This window comes from Lissotriton vulgaris, chromosome 7 (genome assembly GCF_964263255.1).
Source record: "Lissotriton vulgaris chromosome 7, aLisVul1.2, whole genome shotgun sequence".
NCBI classification, from domain to species: Eukaryota; Metazoa; Chordata; class Amphibia; order Caudata; family Salamandridae; genus Lissotriton; species Lissotriton vulgaris.
In genome coordinates this window covers 1099001515-1099025414 of record NC_141695.1, presented here as the reverse complement: position 1 = coordinate 1099025414, position 23900 = coordinate 1099001515, and the positions used below count along the sequence as shown (strand labels likewise).

Genomic DNA, 23900 nt, shown 5'->3' with positions numbered 1-23900 from the left:
CAAGCGGATGTTTCACGCTTTGTTTGGCAGGGCAAGAAGCCCAGAATGCGCAGAGCCCTCTCGCTGCTGGCCCCCGAGGCAGGCGGGTTGGGGATACCGGATTTCCGCAAATACTTTCAGGCTGCGCAGCTCCGTTATCTAGTGGAATGGAGTAGGTGGGAGTCCGATAAACATTGGCTCTTCCAGGACCAGGCGGTGGCGGGGAGACCCCTACAAGAGATTCCTTTCTTGCGCCGTCCTCATAGGCCTAAAAACCTCTACGCTTCTTTTATTACGAGAGTTCCTCTACGGGTATGGGACGCTACTAACCTCCTATACGGTCTCACCACGTTCCCGTCCCCGCTCACGCCGCTAGTAGACAATCCGGATTTCACGCCAGGGCTAGAAAGAGGGGCGTTCACACATTGGAGACAGGCGGGGTGTCGAGCCCTATGTCATTTGTACGGTCCGGAGGGGGTGGTCCCCTTCTCCCAATTTCGTCGGGAGTTTTCATTACGGGAGAGCGACAGATACCACTATATGCAAGCCCGCCACTGGGCCCTCCAGCCGCAAGTAAGAGAGTCGGCTGATAGGCTTTTCCTTCCTTACGAAAAATGGCTGTTGTCCCGCACATCGGATGCCAAATTGATCACAGATCTCTACAAGCTTCTGCAACCACCTGCAACACACAGTTATCATCCTGGGAGGGAGCGCTGGGAAAGGGAATTGGGAGGACGCTAAGCCCTAAGGAATGGGAACACATATCTTACAGGGCACAATACTCGGCATACCACATGGGGCTCACTGACACTCTGACCAAGGTCTCCACCTACTGGTATTACACACCTGAACGAGTCCACAAATTTGATCATAACAAGGAAGACACATGTTGGAGGGGGTGCGGGCACCGGGGGACACTCACGCACATTTTATGGGAATGCCCGCTGCTGGAGCCTTACTGGAAAGAAGTGCTGGATAATATTGACGCACACTTCGACATCAAATTGCCACGCTTCCCTGCTTACATCTTGTTGGGGCTTCCGAACGGCTTGATGTACCCCCTCAGATCCAGTAAGGGCAGACAGATTGCGATAGCCCTGGGCTCTGCAGTCCAGAACATTTTAGTACACTGGCACACGGCTACGATTCCGTCCACCACAGGTTGGCTCCATAGGCTGTGGCATGTGTTAGGGATGGAGAGGATGTCCCTCACGGTAGCGGGGATGTGAACCAATTCAGACAGCTCTGGCAGCCATTTCATTCCCTATTGCTCACGGAATTTAGAGAACTCACCTGCCCTAGGTACCTCCGTCTTCTGCGGCTGCCGGGCCCAATGGAGCCTACTTAATGCTTTGCTATTGGTCCCCCCTTTTTCCACGTGAGGCATAGCTTGCTGTATTTTCCTTTTGCTTTGGAACAGTGCACTGGACGAAGGGTGGGAGGGGAGGGGGGAAGGGAGTTTGGGGGAGGGAGTTGGGTAGTTTGGGTTCGGGGTGGGGTTGTGTGGGGAAAGTCATTTCATATTGTGGCGAAACATGATGTATAATTCAATGGTGGCATGACCCGTTAGGATGATCTTGACTGCAGATGCATTTGCACTTTGTGGGTCCTTCCGCCCTACCGTATTGCTCTTTGAAGATATGTCTTGTCCCAATGTGTTATGTTGAATAAAATACTTTAAACCTAAAATTGTGCCAAACCTTCAGCCTTGAAGTGTCCGATCCCGCCTAGTCGAATCCTCTGTGACGGTCTCTCGAATTTCTTTTACGACAAAATTGCTGATATCTCTACCTCTTGTACTCTAGCCTCGTCATCACCCTTGTTAGCCCCCAAGGTCTCTGTTGAGGAGGCATTTGTATCTGTTAAAACCCTGTCTATGGACTCTGCACTGACTAAGCTTCGGCTATGTAAATACGGGTCACCATTTGACCCTGCCCCCGCCCAGGTGCTTAGCACTTTGGCCCTCCTCTTGGCGGGACCACTACTTTCCATCTGGAATACGTCGCTACTCATGAGTCATGGAAGCAGGATGTACTGATCCCCATCTTAAAGAAAGCTGACGCTGACCCCTCAGTGTTCAGCAATTATCGGCCTATCTCGCTTCTCCCTAAGCCAGCTAAAATTCTCGAGAAAGTTGTGCAAGAGCAACTAGCCGATTATCTGGAGTCCAGACTACTGTTCCATGACTCACAGTCTGGCTTCAGATCCGGTTTCAGCACAGAGACTGCCCTACTAGAGTTATCCGAGACTATTTGTGAATGCGTGGATGTAGGCGAGGAGGCCATGTTGGTGCTCCTAGATTTATCCGCGGCATTTGACACCGTCTCGCATGCCATTCTGCTAGATAGACTATCCAGCTTTGGGATACAGGATACCCCTTTAGCCTGGATTAGATCCTTTCTGACGGGCAGAACGCAGCGGGTCCACCTTCGACCTTTTGTTTCTGAGGATAATCCGCTTACATGTGGCGTACCACAGGGCTCTGCACTAAGTCCTCTCTTTTTCAATGTCTACCTCTCTCCTCTGGCTGAGGTTGTTGAATCCTGGGGGGTCAGAGTGATCTCTTACGCTGACGACACTCAGCATGTGTTCTCTTTTAGAGATCACTCTGACGGCAGCTTTACCAACTTTAGACGCTGCCTCATTAACATCTCCTCCTGGATGACTCTCAACACCCTTAAGCTGAACACGTTCTATCTTGTGTTGGCCTTCAGAACTTAACCCTCCACCGATACCAGTTAAATCAGCACTTAACCTGGGCTTTCATTTTGACAATAAACTGTCATGTGAGATGCAAATTAATAAGGTCACCTCGGCTTCCTTCGGTAAGCTCCGCATGATAAGGAAAATGCTTCCCTTTCTCCCCCTTGACTCGCGCAGGACTGTCAATCATGCTCTAATTACCTCACACCTGGACTATTCCAACAGCCTGTATGCTGGAGCTCCGGCATACCTGATTAGACGACTACAATTGGTTCAGAATGCCGCTGCTAGGCTGATATGTAACATTCCTTATCGCCATTCAATCACCCGGCATCTGATGAAACTTCATTGGTTGCCAGTTATTCAGCGCATCCAGTTTAACTCCTTAGCTCTGGTTTTCAGGGCACTTAATGGCCTTGGCCTGGCTTATCTCAGACGCAGGCTAAAGCCGGTTCAGTCCGCTCGTGCCTTGAGGTCTAATCATCTTCGCCTTCTCTACTCTCCCCTCTTTTGCCGTTCCAGGACAGGGGGAAGAGCCTTCGCTGTTGTGACAGCCAAACTGTGGAACAGCCTCCTACTGTGTCTTCGGCTGATCACATCTGAACCAGTGTTCCGACGCAAATTGAAAACATGGCTGTTTTCCAACCTATAGCCATGCTTCGCCTGACTTTTTTTGCTGCCTAGTCCCACATCTGAACCAGTGTTCCGACGCAAATTGAAAACATGGCTGTTTTCCAACCTATAGCCATGCTTCGCCTGACTTTTTTTGCTGCCTAGTCCGTAGCGCCCGACACCCCCGTCGGGGGTAGCCGCGCGCTCTACAAGCTTCAAAATAAATAAATAAATAAAACAACAGGATCATGGTCTTCCCGGATTACACCAGGGAGGTACAGGCCCAGAGTCGAACTTACGATGAGGTTAAACAGACGCTCCGCAACCTGGGTCTTAGCAACGGTCTCCTTTTCCCGGCCTGGCTCAGTTGTCTTTCAAGACAAATCATTCTTCTTCGACAGCGCCCAGGCGTCATGGACCTAGCTCACGGAAGAGCGTCCCCTCCTGAATTGTCCGGTTCCATCCCCTACCCAGTGAGACCCCGCAGCCCCACCCAACCCTGCCTAAACCCCAGAGACACCAGACTAGGCCCGCAAGAAAAACGACAGTCGAGGGGAGGCATCCCGATCACCAGGTGCACCACTCCAGTGCACTCCCTTCCATGCTTCAACTCAGAGGTCCGCCACTCCCAGCCCGACTAACTCTCTGATTGACTTGAGCCGTATCCCTGACCCCTCCAAGACCTTGCGCCCTGCTATATCCGACTCCGACCTGTCTAAGAGCCCTGCGCTTCATGGAACCGGAGAAGACGAGGGAACTTGAACTTTGGCCTAAAGCAGATTTTTCCCATTACGCCTCCCAGATTGCTCCTACACTTACGATTGTTATCTAACCTATACATTGGGAGCGATCCATCTTCATTGCAACCACGTTTTTTAAAAATGATTTCTAATTCAGTTCCTGGACTTACTTGTATTTCCTTGTTGCATTTTTGTCCTAAAAGTAATTGCAGCTGTTGACGAATCTCTTAAGCAGCTCCATGGAGGAGGGGGAGGGGGAAAGGGGGGGGGGGTCCAAGTCTGCCTTGTCCATGTTTAGCTAACTGTTTTAGCATAGCACTTAGACTCATTGGTGGGTTCTTGTTTTGAGTTGTTTACTTTTTCAGGGTGACAGATGCTTCGCCTTTGGTAAAGTATAGGGTGGGGGGAGTTGGGGGCGTGGGAGGGTGGGCAGACCTTCGTCTCCCAATTGTTTGTTGTTTTTAACCGCCTACGGGCCGCCGTTCCTTGTTTTTCTTGGTAGCTATCCATGTATGTATGTATGCCATTGACGACGACACAAGACGTACCATAACGCACAGCTTCTACCTAAAGACCCCAGCCACGGAACGCTGCTTCCCTTGGGACCCGGGTCTGCTTGTGCTAGCGTCACTTCTTCCACACACTTTCCACCTCAATGACATCCACCTTCAATAGACCCCTCCACATCCTGTTGTGGAACGTCAAAGGCCTATTAGACCGCATAAAACATACTGCTGTTCTTCGTAGCGCCCAACCACACTCGCCTGATATCTTGTTCATACAAGAAACACACCTTCTAGGTACACAAAACAACTTCCTCGCCTGGTATGGGTTTGATAGGGTCTGGCATTCCGGTTTCACCGAGGTTCCTGGGGGGTTGCCATACTGCTTCGGAAGGGGCTCCGCTTTACCCTGGCGCAGGCCGAGACGGACAAACAAAGCCGCTATGTGGCACTGACGGGTACGATCGAAGGACACCCATTTAATCGCTTATGTGCATACGTCCCTCCCGCCACCATGGCCTGAGCCCTTCACCGTCTTACACTTGTATTCTCCTCCTTTCCACAGGGTCTGACGGTCATTGGAGGCGATTTCAACGCCGTTCTGCAACCCTCCCGCGACACAACAGGTACTCCATCGGCATCCCGCCTTGCCTCTGCTAAACGCCTCTCTGACTGGTCCTCTGCCTTGGGTCTCTGTGATGCTTGGAGGGTGTGGAACCCCCGCCGAGAACAATATACCCACACTTCGCCGGCCCACCATACCCACTCTCGTATCGACTTGTTCCTGCTACCTGCCCCAGACTGCCAACTGATGTCCGGGGCCACTGCTTTGCCCTGAGGCATCTCAGTTCACTCCCCTGTCTCCCTCCAACTCGGGAACTCCCCTAATTGTGGATGAATGCCTGGTTCCTGCAGGATGCAGAAATCGTTGAATCCCTCAGGCAGGAACTGAGGCACTAATTTTCAACTAATACAGGATCGGTCTCTTCACCGGGAACATTATGGGAGGCCGGTAAGGCCACTATACAAGGGGTGGCTAGGGGTTTGGTCCCCGTGAAGCGCACGGAACAGACCGCCTGACTTGTGCAGTTGGAGGCCCACGCAGCACAGCTGGAGGGAGCCCAAGCCTCCACTGGCAGGGACGACTCCGACCGACAGCTTACACTGACCCGCAAAGAGATCTGCCAGATCTCACTGGAGTCCGCTAAAATGCTTTGGTGCTCCTCCGTGGCACGAGTGAATGGTTGGGGCGACAAAAATGGCAAATTACTTCACAATTTAGTGTCCTACCCCAAAGCCAACCGCATTATTCCTGAGATCCGTGATGAGACCGGGGTTCACCAAGTCACCTCCCAAGCTGTTGCCCAAACCTTCGCTGGCTATTATGCTGCCCTTTACGCGGCTCGACCTCCCAGAACCTCTCTGGCTGATTTGCTATCCGAGACCGGGACTCAGCTGCCCTGCCTCTCCCAGACGGTCTCAGAGACTCTGGATCTTCCCTTCACCCCGGCCATTTCACTGTTGCACTCCGGCAAAATACCAGGGCCTGATGGTTACCCCCAAGAATACTATGCGACCTCCTGTGACACATTGTTCCCACATTCAGTGGAGTTGTTTAAACAGGTAGTGGATACGGGGTCCTTCCCACCAAAGACAAGTGTGGCCACCATTGTGGTCCTCCCAAAGAGCAGCCACCCTCCCTTGCACGTGTGGACTACCGCCCCATCTCCCTCATAAATACAGAGGTAAAAATATTCGCCACTGCCGTGGTCCAACGACTACGCCCCCACTTGCAAGATTTGGTTCACCCAGATCAATGCGGCTTTATGGCTACTCTGGGTACCCGGCACGGCATACGCCACCTTCACCTTGCTCTTACACACCGTCACAACCTCACCCCGTATCTAGCCCTGCTTTTCATTGATTTTGAAAAAGCATTTGATACGGTAGACTGGAGCTACCTGGGGGACATGTTGGAGGTGATGGGTTTCGGACCCCCGTTTCAACGTTTTATCCGGGTCCTCTACTCCAGTCCTAAGGCAGGGGTTCTCATTAATGGCGTGCTTTCGGAGACGTTTCCCATTCAAAGGGGTACTCGCCAGGGCTGCCCGCTCTTGGCGCTCTTATTTGTGTTAGCAATGGAGCCCCTGGCCTCCCTCGTCCGTTAAGACCCCCTCATCCGAGGTTGGGCTTGGAACCCTTATCAGATCGATAAGATCGCCCTATACGGCGACGAGGTCCTCCTTTTCCTGGCGGACCCCGAGAGCTCAGGCCCAAGATGCTTGGACGCCCTCTCTGCCTTTGAACGGGTCTCCGGTCCTCAGCTCAACCCGGCGAAATCCACACTGGTTCCCCTACTCCAGTCCCAGGCTTGCTTCGAATGGCAAACGACGACTCCCCTGCGCAGGCAGTCATTCAAGTACTTGGGGGTGTGGGTCGCCCTCCCTCCAGAGCTTGAATGGGCCCTGAACATCACGCCCCTGGTCGCCAAGGCGGAATTCAAATGGGCTGAAATCTGTAGATTTCTATTTGTGAGTTCTTATGGCGAACATCACAAGGGGTAGTTTACGGTCCCAGTCCCTCATTTATAAGCTTCTTTAGTATAGTTTTAATATTCATGTTTTACATTTTCACCATTCTGTCTGTTTGGGGATGATATGCAGCTGTACGGATCTGGTGGACCCCAAGAATTTTGCATATGGCTCTCATTAAGCGAGACATAAATGGGGTTCCCTGGTCTGTCAAAATCTCTTGAGGAAACTCAATGCATGAGAAGAAGGATATAGCTTGAGCTACGGAAAGGGTGGTCATACTTGTGAGGGGAATAGCCTCTGGATAACGTGTGGCATAGTCTACAAGTACTAGGATATATTGGTGTCCTCGGGCAGAGGGTGTGAATTGTCCGTTCAAGTCCATCCCTACTTGTTGAAAGGGTAGGTCTATTATAGGCAAAGGGTGTAAGGGGTTTTTCTTTCCCCCCCCCCGGAGGATTCACTAGTTCAAATCTAGGACAGATAACACAGAACACAATTCTCTATAAACCCCAGGCCAGAAAAAACATTGTAAAAAGTATTTAAGGTGCATGGCTTTCTCACGGAAGGCTCTAGGTACCAACAACTGTTCTATACAGTTACCTGGATCCCTGCTGTTTCTATATAGGAGCCCACGTTTGATACAGAAATAAAGGCCTACCTTATCAGGGTCTGCTTTTTGTACTTGGTTCCAGGCATTCATCAAGGTACTTTCCTCTTTCTTAGCTGTCTGAAAACTTCATTAAGGAGCATATTTGTCTTCTGGGGATTGGGAAGGCGTTCTTTTGCACTTTTTTATTCTCTGTTTTGGTTTTAGGTTCCTTCACCCTGGGATTTTGTCTATCGACCCAACAAAAGGGAGCTTGACTTAACCAGTCAGTATCAGGGTTTTGTTTTGCTACACTTGCCAAATAATTATCTAAGTGGGGAAGTTCAGTGCCTAGGAGAACCTTCTTTGATAAAACTGGGCCTACTCCCACCTTCTGTAAATATGGATCTCCATCTATTTCTATTAGAACCTCGGCTAGAGGATAAGAGCGTACATCTCCATGATCACAGGAGACTTGTACCATTTCTCCATATTTAATTTGAGTTAGGGGTACTAATTCTCTAGAGACAATGGTGTGGTGGCAGCCTGTGATTACAGGACGTCGATTGGTCAGCCATTTAGGCAAAAAAGTTCCTTATATCGTTCCCATCCCTCCCCTGCAACCAGTATTCTACCTCTAAAAAGGCTTACTTCCATGGGTTCAATATTTGTCGGTTCTAAGGGGACAATTACGGGTTATATGGCCCCTTTCAATACAACGAGAACACTGGGGAGCCGTTTGTGTATTGGGTGCACTTATGTTAGGTTTGCTCAAGGTTTTGTCCAGTACCGGCATTCTGTTTTCTCATCAGGTTCCATCCAGCCTAGGTAGGCCTTTAGGGACAACAGTTGGGGCTTTTATAGGATATACTCAGAATTCTGGAGCCCTGTGGTACGCACAGGCCAACTCCACAGCAGATTGTACAGTTAGGTGTGGGTGTTGTTTTACCCAAGATCTTGCGTTAGCGAATAGTGCCTCCAAATATTGTTCTAAGTCGATTTTTTCAGTAACCTCCTCAATTGAGGTAGAGGTAGTTTGTAGCCACTGGTTTCTTAGATCCTTAATCCTATAGTTCAGAGCCCTGGGGTTGTCTCCCGCCATCCACTTCTCCTTGCAGAAACAACTTCTATAATTTTCTTGGTCACACCCCAACCTTTTTATGTCTGTATAGGCGGTGACACCAGCATGATTGGTGGCCTGATATGCTGCCTGAAGTTCTCCTGACAAAAGACAGACAATGTACTGGCCCGCCTCTCTGAGGGCCAAGTTGCAGTTGTCACTACCCATTCAAAATTAACAAAAAAAGAATCGGGGTCATCCTCGTGGAAATTTCGTAGGACATAGCCCGCGACGTTCGGGTGAACTCTGACACTCAAGATAGTCAGTAAGACGCAATATGGCAGTGTCTTTAACTTGTTGGTTTGCAGTCAAAACGGCAGCCAGCTGTTTAGAGCTGTCTGAAACGCCTCTCTCTCTCTCTGGGCATTTTGATTTTGTTGTTCGATTAATAATTGCAAATGTCTCTGGCCCTTGGCCACCTGAGTGGCCATGGCCTCCATGGTAATCGGTTGTGTCATATTGGTCTTTGATGATTGATGCCACTTCCGACACCACTGTGGTCACTCTTCCGACCTCTATAGAACTAATATCTACACCAAGGAGCAGGTTAAACGTATATTATATTGTAATGAAGATTTTAAAACAATTCTCATGAAAGTTTCTGTGGTGGTATTTCAGACAAACAAAAGTGTTCTCCTTTTTGCTCACAAATAAATCTTCCTCCTTTGAGGTCTACTCTGGGGGTCTTTCCTGTATTTCTCTGGTCCAAGTCCCTTCAGGATGTATAGAGAGCCCCTCAAAACAAAACAGTAAAGACTTGCTCGAAATTTGGCAACTATAAGTAAATCACCCAGTCACCGTGCTGTCACCACATCCCAGTTAGGTGCTCTCTCCTTTGTGCTTATGTTTTATTTGTATATAAATAGGCAATGGTTCAACAGCTGTCCAACAGGATCACAAAAGAATAGTGAAAGCGTTTAGTAAATTCACGCTAAGGAGCAAAATACATAGGGAATTTAAACAGTATTCATTTATTTGTAATTTAAGTACTCGTAAAAAGGTTCCAGGTGCTCACAAAAGTGACAGTGTGCAGGACGTGACATAAGTGACCAAAGTGAAACAAGACATCACACGATAACAAGGTAAATCCACATAAATATATACACTAAAACAAAGGAATTTTCTTGTACTGGTCGACGACGTTTCGATCTATATGAATCTAGATCATCATCAGGACGGAAAAGGAGCTTCCTGAAATCAGAATTCTTCTGACTCGTGGTCAGATTATGTACTGTTCTTCATCAATAATTTACATTAATTGTAGGGATTTTGGCACAGGTCAACTGAAGGCTGCCCTGTTTATTCAATCTGTTCGCAAGGGGGCAGGTCGATTTATTAGATGTAGCTTGCTTGAACAAGTTCAAGTGTAACTCGGTCACGGAGCCATAGTCCTCCGGAAACTGTGCTTCCCTTGACGGGGGCCGCACTTTGGGGTCTCAGTTTGGATGTTTTATTTGTGCCCCTGTGTGGTCCCTTTACTCCCAGACCACCACCATCAGTGAAAAGAATGAAATAAGGGGACTTGCCTGAGGCCATGGCCCTCCAGGGTCGTGGCAGGGGTCATCACAGTATCCTCTCTGTCCTGGGGATGAATGAACTGGTTTGATTTAAAAAAAATATATATATCTTTTTATTGTTAACCAAAACAGCATCACAGATTACAGATGGTTTAAAGCAATTGGCATGAGGTCCAGTGACACATTACACACATTTCCATAATATAGTGTGAACATTATTTTCAGTGAACGTTAGCATATTAGGGTGTTGAGCCCTCGCTCTGGTCTGGTTCTCTCCTCCTCCGCTCTGTTTTGGTTCTCAACAACACCTTCAGCACCTTCCCTCTTCAAAGGAGTCTTTGATGATGTCATCATCACGAGCACGCTGAGCACTGGTATGTTGCCTTCCTCATTCCGTATGGAATTTCCAGTGGCCATTTTGGAGATTGCGTTGCCGGAAGCCTGTGATCACAGCAGTATTGGATCTACGCTCAGGATTCTAAGTTGTATGTTCGGGTGGATGTCGCTCACCAAAGTGGATGACTTTGTATTTGTTACTAGAGCTTATTTTGAAATGCCACACTGAATTTGCTACCACAGTATATGTTTTCTTTTCCTCCAGTTTGAATGAAGTTGTCAGTAGAATTTTTTTAATAGGGGTTGCATGCAATTTAATGCTGAATGGTTATATACAATATCTAGTTGTATTGTGTTTTGCATTTCTGCTCCTGTAAGAGTGTGCAGGAGTTTTGTTGAGTGAATGTCTAATGCTGGTCCCTGTTCCTGTTAGAGTAGTCAGTAGAGGGATGAGTGTAAGGGGTGTGTGGAGTATACCTGTTTACCTTACATCCTTAGTCTTGTGACTGATCGGCTGGCAGTAGAGTAGGTGTAGAACAGTGCCTGGTCCTGTAAGTGAGTGCTATAATCAGTCTGTGGATTACATGTGTATCACTGGAGTGGAAATATTGTTCCTGGTATGGCGCATCCTTTGTGTTGATGGGTTCTGTGTGACCTGTATGTGGGTATATTTTGGTTTTGATGGATGAGGTCATATGCAACTAAACTGTGAATTTTTTTAGGGCTTATCTAAGCCATGGTCTGTTAAGGGTCTGTTTGTATTTTCATTAGTTGTGTTGCATTTTTATTATTTTCTTAGGGAAAGAGATGTGTTATAACCTGCTGTTGGTTGGAATGCATTCTTTCCTTAGAATCTTTGTTGCCTGCTTCTCAGCCAGTGTGTGATGTCATGGAATGTTGGTGAGTGCCTCAATAAGTGAGGTAGTTAAAGAGAGTGGGCTGAACAGAGAGGAGGCTGCTCCTGGTGGTGTGCTTTACTGTGTAACTAGTAACCTGTAACCGAACCTATAGCTTCTTCAAAAAAACCTACAACCTGTCAATCTACATGAACTGGCTACTTGACTCCTGCTTACCAAAAGGGTATCCTCTAATTACAGTATTATTCTCACACTGGACATGAAAAGGTATTTAGGAAATAGGATAGATCGTTTACCTAACACAAACATTGTTTTTGCCAACATTACTATGTGACAACACTGGTTGTGGTACAAAAACGTAGATGTCCGCTAGTTATTCCTGCTGCCATATTAGAGAGGGATGTGCAACATTGGGTGAGTTGAATGTCTTTTTCAATGTTAAATCCATTGAAACAAGCTGTGACTCCTTTATTGTTTTTGACAAGAATTCATGATTATTTAGGAAATGGCAAAGTGTTTGTAATTAGTAGTGAATTGTGCTTCTCCAATTATTTTGAAGTGATATTTTCGTCCCCCCCATTTAAACACAATGCACCTTTTAATGCATCAACGTTTACTATTTCTGTCAGTTTTTATTTATGTTGTATTTGAACTAATCTAGGTGTTTATACAAGAATTATAAAATAAAAAAACTATCCATCCATGACACCCAACTACTTAAGGTCATATTGCTCCATGTGATCACATCATAAGCTTATCAATTGCAAGCCCAAAGTGCAACTTGTTATATCAACCCACTGAATAGTAAAAACAAGGTATGCTTTAGAATATATCCTCAATAAATGAGTATCAGGAAAATGTACATATAATCATTTTTACTGCAGATTATTGGTGTTTCTGATCACTCTAAAACTGCTTTTTACTATTTAGTAGGTGCAGTGGTAGACATAAGGTTACTTCTGCGACTTAATATCTTCTTTTGGCTTGTGTCTTATCTTGAGGAAGCACAATTAAATATGTTGTTGCTAATGGAGTAGAAAAGAATGCTACTGAATTTGAGAATAGAATTGCTGTCTTTATACCTCAAATTTATTTATTTGAAAATGGAAGTATCCAAACTATTAGCTGCGCTGACTAACCTAGTATTTCAATTTGCAAACGGAAGTTCAGCATTTAAGCGAGTCTTTTCATATGGTGCACACAACCTTAATGGAAGTAGTGAAGACATTTTCTAGACTACTAAAGGTCAACAAGTGATGCAATATCACCAGAATAAAAAAGAAGTAACAAAAAAAAGAGGCAAGAAAGGGAGGTCAAAGGGTGAATGGTATGAGAATGGGGATTCCCTACTTTTAAAAAAAGAACGAAAGAAAAACGGAGATAACTTGTCTAAAAGTACTCAAGAAGCAAATGGATTTAAAAATGACAACACAAGGGAGAGCTGCTAAGTTGCACAATACATAAAACTAATATTGTCCAAACTGAAATAAAGTCATGATAAATAAGCACACTTCATTTGTTGAAGGAACAACATATTCAATATTTTGTATGTGTTTCTGTTTATATGACATGATCATTTGTGTGCCTTTCAAGCTTAATACAATTATCTTTTTTGTGTTTTAGGTTAAAGCAATTCATATCCATTCTGATATGTTCTCAGTGCAAAATGGTTTGTTGACACCAACGCTGAAGGCCAAAAGACCTGAGCTAAGGGATTACTTTAAAAAACAGATAGAAGAGCTTTATTCTACCACATCAATTTAAAGTTTCACCAGCAATTTCTTAACAATTGACTTTCTAAGAATCCAAGATTATTATTTTATACCATGCAAGAAATTCCTACAGCAGATGAGCATCCTGGTTTTATCTTAGACCTGTGACAACAAGATGACCACAGGACAGATAATGTCAAGCAATGACTTTCCATGGTTAAATTAACCTTATCCCTATTTTTCACAGTCTCACATCACGTTCTGTGCAAGTGTGTATTGCAATGCCATGTGACTGAAAATGATATTTACAGATTACATTGAAATGCAGTGAATAGCAACAAGTCTTTTAAAACACATTATACTAAATATCTATACAATAGACCAAATGGTACTAAACATAACGTTACTGTAGATAAAAATGGAAATACGGTGAGTATGAAGATATCTGATTAAAGATGTAATACAGAATCTATTTGAAAATAACATTCCTGTAACTGTTGCCGAAATCACCCATAACCATGTGTAACGTTTGACACAGCAGCTGAAGCTGGACTTTTGAGTGATTTATGTAAAAGCAAAAACTATCCATTTTATACTGTGCAGAATATAAATTACTTTTTACACAACTCTATTGGTAGAAAGTTAACTATTGTATATGGGATATAGTTTAATTTTCATTGAATGTAATATATTGACACGTTTGTGATTAAGGCACTGAAAATGTTGTAAATATCTTACTGGTGTACTTCCAAGTTTATTAGTAAACAAATTACAATGCCTGTACTTCTTCTCTTCATACTGCTGTTCTTTCTTGCCCACCAATAGCATTCCCAGTAAGCACCTCAGTGAAATAAGTTAAAAAAAAATACTTGACCTGCAAAATACAGTTTTCTATGTTAGAAATACCTACGACCAACAGAGTACACTTTACACATTGCACCCATGCTCCCTGATGATTGCTTGACTATTGTTTACAACTGTATCAAGTTGGATGACAGTGTAAGTTCAATTTAATTTGCTTCCATTGTTTTCCAATATGCAGTATTCTATTTGTCTTTTGAATCAGATACAAATGATACTTTCTTCAGTACTGGTCAAGTAGTACAAACATCCCAAAAACCAGAACTTTTCAGATAGTGACAATGTCAGTCTATGTGACCTTTCTCACTTCCTGCAAATGCTAAAAGAACTCCAAGATATAGGACTCACATGTTAGTTGCCTTTTAGATGGCTCTCTGGTGATTTTTAAAGCCATTGTTTCTTGCACAATCACAGCATTTCAATCACTTTTGACTTCTCCTTGCTGATTGTTAGCCACGTTGAATGGGTCTGTGATTCTATTATAGATGGTGTCGGAGACACGTAAATCTGTTAAACACATCTAGAATAAAATGTATTCAGTTGTTCCACTCATGAAATAGTTTCTTGTCATTCTGAAGCGTAATATCACAAAAGAGCATTAACTCAGCATTCTGTATATTTCTGGCACTGTTTAGTTTGTGAAAAAAGTTTTCAAAACATTCTGTTAAATGATATGTAAATAATAGCAATATGGACTCGAATCACGTTTTATGATGAATAGAAATGCTCCGGACAGTGTTGTTTTTTTGCACATTAAAGGACCATGTTAAAAATAGCTACAAAGCAGTATTCACAATTGTGTGTCAGCCACTTCAAACGGCGGTGTTCCCAAAATATTAGGATGTATGGTCCGATGCTCACTGAATATAACAGTGCTGTATATACCAGTAAATAAAATGTAGGGTTGTTAAAATAGTAACATAAACCAAAAGTTTTTTAATTTCCATTTTGTGAAAAAGCACAAATGTGACTAATTTGTATAGATTAATATACTGCAATGCAAAATGAATGTAAACTGGAAACAAATGTACTACTATTTTTGCATGGAAATATTTCACATTAAGCCCTTCACTTTATACCAAAAGCCAACATTGATTTCAGACCTGCAATAATAATATGAAATACCCTGAAGGGTATTCATTATTTAATGAGGCAAAAGGCTTAACACTTTAATCATATCTCACTTTATATATATGTAAAAACAATGTAGTAATTTTTTTTAAATTGTTTGTTAAAAATAGGCATGTATCTAAAAGATAGTATGGCGTTTCTGCATCCTTTTGTAAGGAAACAGAACAACCACTATAGTTTTAAGGTTGCACATGGCAGGGCTGTTTTTGGCTTATATGCAGAAAAACTTTATTTTTAAAAAAATTCCCTATATTATGCGTGCCTGTTGAAGTCAAAAGGGTGTTATGCACTAACTAGAAAATTTCTAATAATACCCACATTTCGGTGGGTGGTTAGTTAGTTACTCATGACGATATATGTTTGTTGTGAATACTGGACGAGTGAGAAGAAATGACTAACCAAATAAACATTTCAAACATTTCAAATATTTATGTTGTTATTTTCAATGAACAATACTTGTGAGCTACAAGATAATGTGATGAAAATGACATGTATGTATTTGTTATTTGTTTTACTTCATTCTTTCCTATGGTCATCAATGACATCACCCCACAAGTACGTATTTGTTTTATGGTTATCCATTCCAGCATAATGTTAATAGAAATGAGACAATGGAATGCACTGTATTTTTTCAGGTCTTGTGTTTCAAACAATAAAGTTCAAGATGAATCAGACCTTCTCTTTTCTCCTAATATCCTTTGGTTTGAATGTTATTTTTTCAGTGTCCTGACACAAAGCATATATCAGACATTGGTTAAGCCTTTCTAAATTCAAAGTATGTGTAATACTTTCAGTCTTTCTATGAACCCATTCACTATTACTTAAAATTAAAGGTCTACTTCTTTTTATGATATTCCTCAATGTTTTTCACAGTTCCCTTTAGCATCACTTTGAAATACCATGATGGTTCAAGTTTCACATTTGTTCTTCAAGTATAGCAGTGTATGATCTCTTGGCACCAGTAATACAGTGCTTTTGTATTGTAGGATGCACTTTCAATTATATATAAAAGGGCCCACCTTTTCATTGTTAGGGTTTACATTTACTTACCATTTCCTTTAGTTCCTGGTGGATTACTATGATAGTGTGAATGGGTGTGAATATTAGTTAGAGTTCGTGTTTGTGTAAGATGTTCCACACCAGATGGCATTAATAACCCTTATCCTGCAGAATAAAAAGGGCCATTAGAGCAGCAACTCATCTGACCTCTTACACCTCTGGGATTCCCTCAAATGGTTAAACTTTGTCACAATAATCAAAGTAACTTTTTACATTTTTGCTGAGTGTCTAAGCTTTGATATAGTCCATAAAGAAGAGGCGTGAGCAGTTGAAAATAGATCAACAACATTGTCATCTGAAAGTACACGAGTCCCTTTAGTATAAAGATTTTAACCCCTTTGGCGCTGCGGACGGCCCCCGGTCATCCCACGTGATGGTAGGCATGTGCGGAAGACGTCCGGGAGCCGTCCGAATACGGCCCACTCGCTGATTCAGGCGCACAGCGGAAGAATTTGCGCAGCGCGCAAGGGGTTAGTTAGTGAAAAAATGGATGGAAACTTAGGTGATAGCTCTAGAAAATGGAACGTTATCAGAGGAGAAGCCTAACATACATAATGAAAATAAGTTTATAAAATAAGAATATTTGCGGGTGGTCATTCATCCTATGAAAAGCATTAGAAAAACAGATTTTTTGGGGGGATGTATAAAAATACAGTGAAAATTCGGGAGATTTCTTTTAAAAAACATGAAACTGAACAGTGCTGTTCCATGGGCAAAGTCTTTTATGTTTCTACTGCATTTTGTGCTGCTCTCAAAATCAAAATCTAGGCCTGCTGTGCATCTTTGCCTGTAAGGCAAACACTTTCAGGTATACAGCTAGTTAGGAAACAGGAAAGTAGTGTCTTTATTTCAAAGTTCCATATCATGGAAGTTTCTAACGACCTGAAGGGTTGATGAATGGCTGATACCCAACACCTGCGGTGCTCAAATTGGTCCAGGTATCTGCCTACTCAGGGATTGCAAATTCCAGACCTCTACTTGCAGACTATGATTGGTCAAGGGCTCTACTTACTCACAAACTAAATCATGTGACTTTATAAACAAATTATTCTTTTTGTTTACCCTGCAAACGTCCAGCTTCAAATCTCCTATTTGAAATCATTCCATTGAGACCAATATGCTTATAACTATCAGTCTCCCCCTTTAATCCTCTGCCAATGTAAAAGGCAAGGTTTAATGCTAAAACCTCTAATTTCCGACTCTTCACCCAAGTGTCTAGAATTTTACTGGATGATTCCTTCTTAATTTTCTTCCTTATCAAACACTGCTTCCAAATCTCTTCAAACTGCAGAGATCAGTATGGCATCCAGTCTTCTGATACAGTGGTTTCGCTCTCTTCCTAAAGAGAGATTTCCATGCTGAGTCTCTCCTTAAGGCAGATTTCTAGGGGTTCATGGCTTCTTCCCGATGATGGTGGCCTCAGCTTAGAATAGTTCTGTGCCACCGCCTGCTAATTTTTCATTATCCGGCTGCCACAGGCCCGAAAACTGATCTCCACTGGGACCTTGCGACTAAGAAGCGATGATGCTAACAATTTGGGATATTGTTGGAAGATGACCCCACAGTGCCCTGCTGGCACCAGTTTGTAGTCTGTCTTGCAACAGATGCTTCATGTTCTCTCAGTATTGGGTGGCAAGGATTGGGATATTGTTATTGTTACCTGTTCCAGTTGATGGCGCTGCTGCATACTCCCACCATCGTGCCCACGCCCATCAACACTGATGTTACCTCTCTCCCCTATGGTTGATCATACTGGCACAGAGCAGGGCAAACTCCTTCATATCTCATCCTGGAATGTGAATGGTTTTCTTAAGAAGGTTAAGAGAACAGTAGTCCTTCGAATTGCCAAGAGATTACTGGCAGACATTCTGTTCCTCCAAGAGACCCATCTGATAGGAAAACAAAATCCCCTTCTTGGCCCACTAAGAGTTTACTCAGGTGTTCCATTCTGGGTTTACAAAAGGATCAAGAGGGGGAGGAGCCAAGCGTCGGACCAAGATGGCCGCTTGAGACCTCGGCTCCGCAACTGCCGTCCCCCTAAGCCTAACATCCTACTGTCCATCCTGCCCCTAAAGGTCTGCGACACCAAGTAGAGAGCAAACGGTGCTGACTGCCGTGACCCAGGCTTCACGACGCCACATGGAGCCGGAGAGACGGGCTCCGCTTACTTGGGCCTGTCCATGAATCTTTGGACAGGGCCTGGAGTTAGTGTACTGCGGCGGGAGCGTTGGGCAAAGTTGGCGGCCCAGACCGGAAGTCGCAGGTTGGGGCAGAGCTCCCAGTCGCTGCTGAATTTTGCCTCCTGTGGCGACAAACAGATTGCAACCGGGTGGAGAATAGTGTTCCCCTCCCCCCCTTGCCCCCCCTCCTCCAGGTCGGAGCATGGAAGTGCCTTCAATAACTGTGTATAGCCTGGAATTGCCGCGGAGCCCTGGTGCAGCCAGCGCCCTGACGACCCACCTGCGGGGTGAGAGCGAGTGTCTCCCACTTCCCCCTTCTGTTGATTGCGGTGTTTGCTGGGAGAGGCCGTGAACGGGACCGGACAACCTATTTTTCCCGCACCGCCCGCCTGCCTTCCTGCGGCCGTGTGCGACGCTTCGGCCCAAATTGTGGGCCCGCAATGGTGCTTAAGTGAGACCGGGGCTCATCAGAGCAGGTCTCCAGTTATGAGGAGAAGCTGAGACGTATGTGAGGAGAGGTGGCTGCTTTGAGCCCGGTGTGGGTGAGTGGAACCTTTGTCTATCCGCCGGTGGACACCTACCCTGTGCGGGGGCTCCCCCTGGCATCCTTTGATTGTTCGAGACACGCTCTGCCTGCCAGAGCAATATTAGCAGCTGTGACGACCCAGTGTGCTTCAGACAGCCCGGAATAGTTGGAAACAACCTTACAATACATAAGTACTGGACATTGGCGTGCCGCCTGGGTTCTCCGCGCCCAGTCAGACGGGCTGCCCCCGCTGGACAGACCTATGCACGGAGGGCCCCCCTGTATACGCTGGCCCTTCAATTGCTGGCAGCAAAGGCCCCCGACCAAGCGCCACATGAGTGCCCTGAGACCCAGTGGACATATGGCGAGCAAGGCGGACACGGATAGGAGCCAGCCCAGGATGACCAAGGGAATGAGGCTGGTCCAAAGGAACAAATTGGACCGCTATACCCTGCCCAAAGGCTCGCCGACGGATCCGCGTCAAGCCCTTAAAATGGTGGGGGATTCCGCAGGCTCCGCTCCGGAGCGGACCATGCAAGATGTTATGGCCGCCATAGAAGGGGGTAAGTCATCTTTAGAGCACAAAATGGAATCTCTGGAACACAAAATGGACACAATATCCATAGAAGTGAACCTCGTGCGGGCAGATCTTACTAAAGTAAATGAAAAAGTCAAATCCCTGGATATCAGGACGACCAGTCTGACGGACGACGTGTCACAGCTCCAGCAGGAAGTACATGATCTCAAATCTTTCTGTGATACAGCCGAAAGTAAGTTGGATGACTATGAAGGGAGGTCCAGACGCAATAACGTCCGCATCCTGGGAGTGCTTGAAAAATCGGAAGGACCGGCTCCAGACCTGTTTGTGAAAGACCTTATCCTGAACCACCTCAAGTCCAAAGGTCTGGGGAAATTCTTCTCCATTGAACGTGCGTACAGGGTACTGGGTGGGCGATCCAAACCCGGGGCCCCACCGCGCCCGCTGATTGCATGGGTCCTAAACTTCAGAGACAGGGCTGCTATCCTGCAATATGCCAGAGCGGCACCCCCCCCCATGCTATGAAAATGCTGCCCTCTCTTTCTTTCCTGATTTGACGCAGTTGGTGCAGAGGCCGCGAAGGACCTTCCTCGCCGTCAAAAAGAAACTCAGGGACAAGGAACTTAAATATGCCATGATGTTCCAGGCGCGTCCGCGTGTTGAGGTTGAGGGGAGGGCATGGTTCTTCGACAAACCTGAGATTAACTCTGACTAGCTGGACAGTCGTCATGCCAGTGGCTCCGGGGGGCGTGACCAAGGCGAAGATTCAGCGACGTAGGAACACGACTGAAAATTGGAGAATATACATGCGGCCTGCATGAACATGTTCAGGTACAAGGGTCATAAGACCCCATGGTTGAACATGAGCTCTCGTCAAACTAATGCAATTTAGCAAAGTGTAGTGTAGTTCCTATATTCCCAATAGGCTCTGCGCATTGGAATAACATAAACGATAGTTTAGACGTAGGACTGAAGTCGACTAGGTCTCTATTGAGTATGTTAGACTTAATTGTGAATGCAAGCTAGCTCAGAGGTCACTAGAAACTTGCTTGAATATACAAGAAGGGATTAGTTTTTGACAACCATATAACATGACAACTTTGTTCCCCAAGAATAAAGAATGGATCTCCAGAGTCGCGGAAACAATAGATGGCTATTTCACTCAGTCAATCGTGCATGCTTAGTTTCACCAGGGTTTTTGCATAGAAATAGAGAGACAGGCGTTTTCAATAAAAAGGTTATTTATTGAGCAGTCTTCTTTCTCATGCAAGCGAAGAATTGCAACAATTGTAATACTTGCTATGAAGGGAAGTGCGTACAGTAAAAAGAGTATTATGAAATAATACTGTAAAAGCAAGATATGGTTTCTAAGCCATAAGATACATAAAATAGATAAAATACATATAATGATAAATAATGACTAAAAGTACTCAACTGGTGCATCTAAAATAGGCTACCCCCGTGTACCTAACCTAAGTCTAGTACAAGGGAAGAAGTAAGTGAGGTGTAGCTTGAGTTAAATAGTTTCTGCCAAGAATCTATCCAAAAATTCTCTAAGGGTCTAATCAGCTCCGTACCTTGGTTATAGAATGAAGGAGGTCTTGTATCTCTCTCTCAAGATCTCACAGTAACCCGCAAGGGTAGCAGGGAAACACTGGAGCTGGATTTCTCGGCAGGAGAAAAGAAAGCGTCTCTCTCAGTGCATCAGCTGGAGGGTCGGCTTCCTTCGGCACTCGCTACAGCAGGGCGTTGGGCAAGTAGTTAGTCGATCTGCTCCAAACCCCTGTGTGTTTGCTAGGGCAGATGTGGGTATATTTATACCTGGAAGGTGCCGAGTTTGACGTAAGGGTGGACATAATAACGTCACTAAGAACTCAAAGTTCTTTACACGCTCCAGGAGTTCTGGGACAAATCAATACTGAAGCAGGGGGATGTCCTGGACTGCTGAAGGCTGGTTCTCGTCAAGAACTCGTTGTAATCTAGGAGCTTAGTGGAAGTAGCCATGCCGTATTTGGACTGCATTGGCTGTGCCTAAATATGGTTATGATTCTTATGCCTATATAAGGATATGTTAAGTTATACCTATATAAGGGCATGAATCGGGAAAATTACACTAGAGCCCTAGATACGTTTACAACACCCACTCCACGTAGAACGTCCGTCTTTACTACATTCTAAGCAGTTATAACATTTCTAAGCATGTGTTTACAATCCCACCCCAAACATTCATAAAATGCATTTGAAATGGTTTGTACACGAAAAATGAGTATTGTACTGTAAGTTTTCTAAGCAGTGGTAAAATTCGAATAATGCATATAGTTTTACATTTTGAAATGCTAGCTGAATGATTCACGAAATTACATTGATGAAATGGCTCTTAATACAGAAGAGAAGGTCGAGACCATTTCATCACAGATTTATATAATACTGTACATATGCCAGAGGCTAAGTTTAAATATTGTCTCTAGGTATCAAAAAATAGAAATCTTGTTCTCTAAGAATAGTTCTACATTAAGCAGATTACTCTGTGCCAAAAAAAGGTAAATATTTTGGTATTGAGAAAAAATAATTTTGTTGTAGTAAAAAATAGTTCAAAATTTTAGAAGTTCTGTTTATCAAAACTGAAGGCCGAAATCAAAGTTCAGGGAACGCTGTGTGCTCGTTTCTCAAGAGTTATTCTCGTTGTTAGGAGAAAACAGTAACTCAGATAGGCTGGTAAAGAATTTGTCTACCACAGTAGGTGAAAGTTGGGCCATTTCCGAAAAAGTAGAAATAGTGCATATGTGAGATGCATTACCGTCAGAGTGATCTGGATCAGTAATGTTCACAGAAAGATGTACCTGTGTGCATCTTTCATCTCGTACCTCACCGCCACCTAGTCGTAATGGTGAGGTCTCAACGAATGCCGTCATCAGAATTGGTAGCCGCTGGGGACAACACGTTGTATGAGCCGTTACCGAACCAAGCAAAGTATCGACATCCATAGGTACTTCTGATGGAAGTGAGAGACAGATGTCTAACACGCATTCTTCTCCGCAGAGCAGGCAAAATTGCCTCTGGGCCCCCATACTTGAGAAAGCGGTCCAATACCTGCTTTCTGGTGCAATGTTTTGACAGAAGAAACCATTTGAAATATCTGATGTTGTTTTATATTTTTTGTGCACAATGTTATTCATTAGTGCTGCACTGTGTGAATTTTGTACTGCAAATGTTTTGCATCAAGCGTTTAAGTGTCTGTAGTCCAATACTAGACAATATGAATTGTCTGGTTTGGAGACAGTAAACAAAGGATTGTTCATTTGTGAGGTGCATGTTTCAATCACCCCCTGGTACTCAAGTTGATCTAAGATCTCCCTGGCTTGTTTTTTAGCTTCTTGCTTAACAGGATACTGCCTTTGTGCAGTAGGTTGATTTTTTTACTGGATTTTATGGTGAGGGGATTCCTCATCCCATCCTACATGATTTTTATATAATGCAGGGGCTTGGGCCAATGCCCATTTTCTTGCATATGTGTATTTTTTATGAATTGGAATATGATTTGAGAAGGCAGACATAATCATTTGTTCGCCATGTGGGCACTCCCTAATACATTTTGGTGGCCAGTCTTTCTCAGCTAGAAGAATATCATAGCCTTTAGATAGCTTCTCCCAAATGAGAGTTCTTATTTTCCTAATTATGACCCCTTCTATACGCAATGTTATTTCATATAATTTATGGGGTACACTAACTCTGGTGTCTGCAGTTTCCACCTGAATGTACTCATTCGTGTCCACTGTCTCCAGAAGATTCATCTGGATCTTGCGAGCTATGGTCACTTCTGCTGCGCTGCCTAGCATTGTTTGGGCCCACTCTCCATTCTTGAGTTGTGTCCTCAGGATCCTCGGCATGTTTTATCTTTATACATGCTACGTTCTTTTTGGAAAATGGAGATTTTTTACTTTGGTGAGCGGGTTCCTTGTCTTTAGACTTGACACGCTCTTCTTTATGTTCTGACCGTCCTCTACTTTCCGATTTCTGTGAGGAAGTCTGAAAAGATCGAGAGGGACATGTATCATTATCTTGATATCTGTCAGGTTTTTTCAAATTATCCCTATTTCTGAGGTTATATCTTTTCTCAGAGGGCTCCCGTTGTGGAGCCCTACCCCCCCCCCCCCGTTCTGAAGATCTGGAGATCTATCGCTCCGTTGGGTAGACCTTCCTCTGGACTGCAACTGTTTCTCTTTAGGAAGAGTCTGTCTGATAGTTTCCCATTTCTTTTTAGGAGTAATTAAACTATTTTTAATGAAAGTTTTTTCAGGATTTTCTGTTAGTTGTGGTTTTAGTGGTTTCCCACCCAAACTATCTCTACCTAATTCTTCATAGGATTTTTCAATTATTCTGGCAAGTTCAAAAGGTTGTTCTGCTAT

The 23900-nt window shown here is 44.5% G+C and overlaps 1 protein-coding gene across 4 annotated transcripts in view; it reads left to right on the top strand.

Moving 5' to 3' along the window:
* Window positions 1–15865, top strand: part of ACSL6 (acyl-CoA synthetase long chain family member 6) — a 548884-nt gene extending 533019 nt beyond the window's left edge. For 3 of the 4 annotated variants that reach the window (XM_086931550.1, XM_086931552.1, XM_086931551.1), the window contains one exon: window positions 13111–14608. In XM_086931550.1, the coding sequence (XP_086787676.1) occupies window positions 13111–13251 (141 nt within the window). In that variant the 3' untranslated portion in view covers window positions 13252–14608. Of the gene's footprint in view, window positions 1–13110 lie in introns of all 4 variants that reach the window. The other variant, XM_086931549.1, reaches the window with a different exon arrangement.
* The last annotated feature ends 8035 nt before the right edge of the window (window positions 15866–23900 follow it).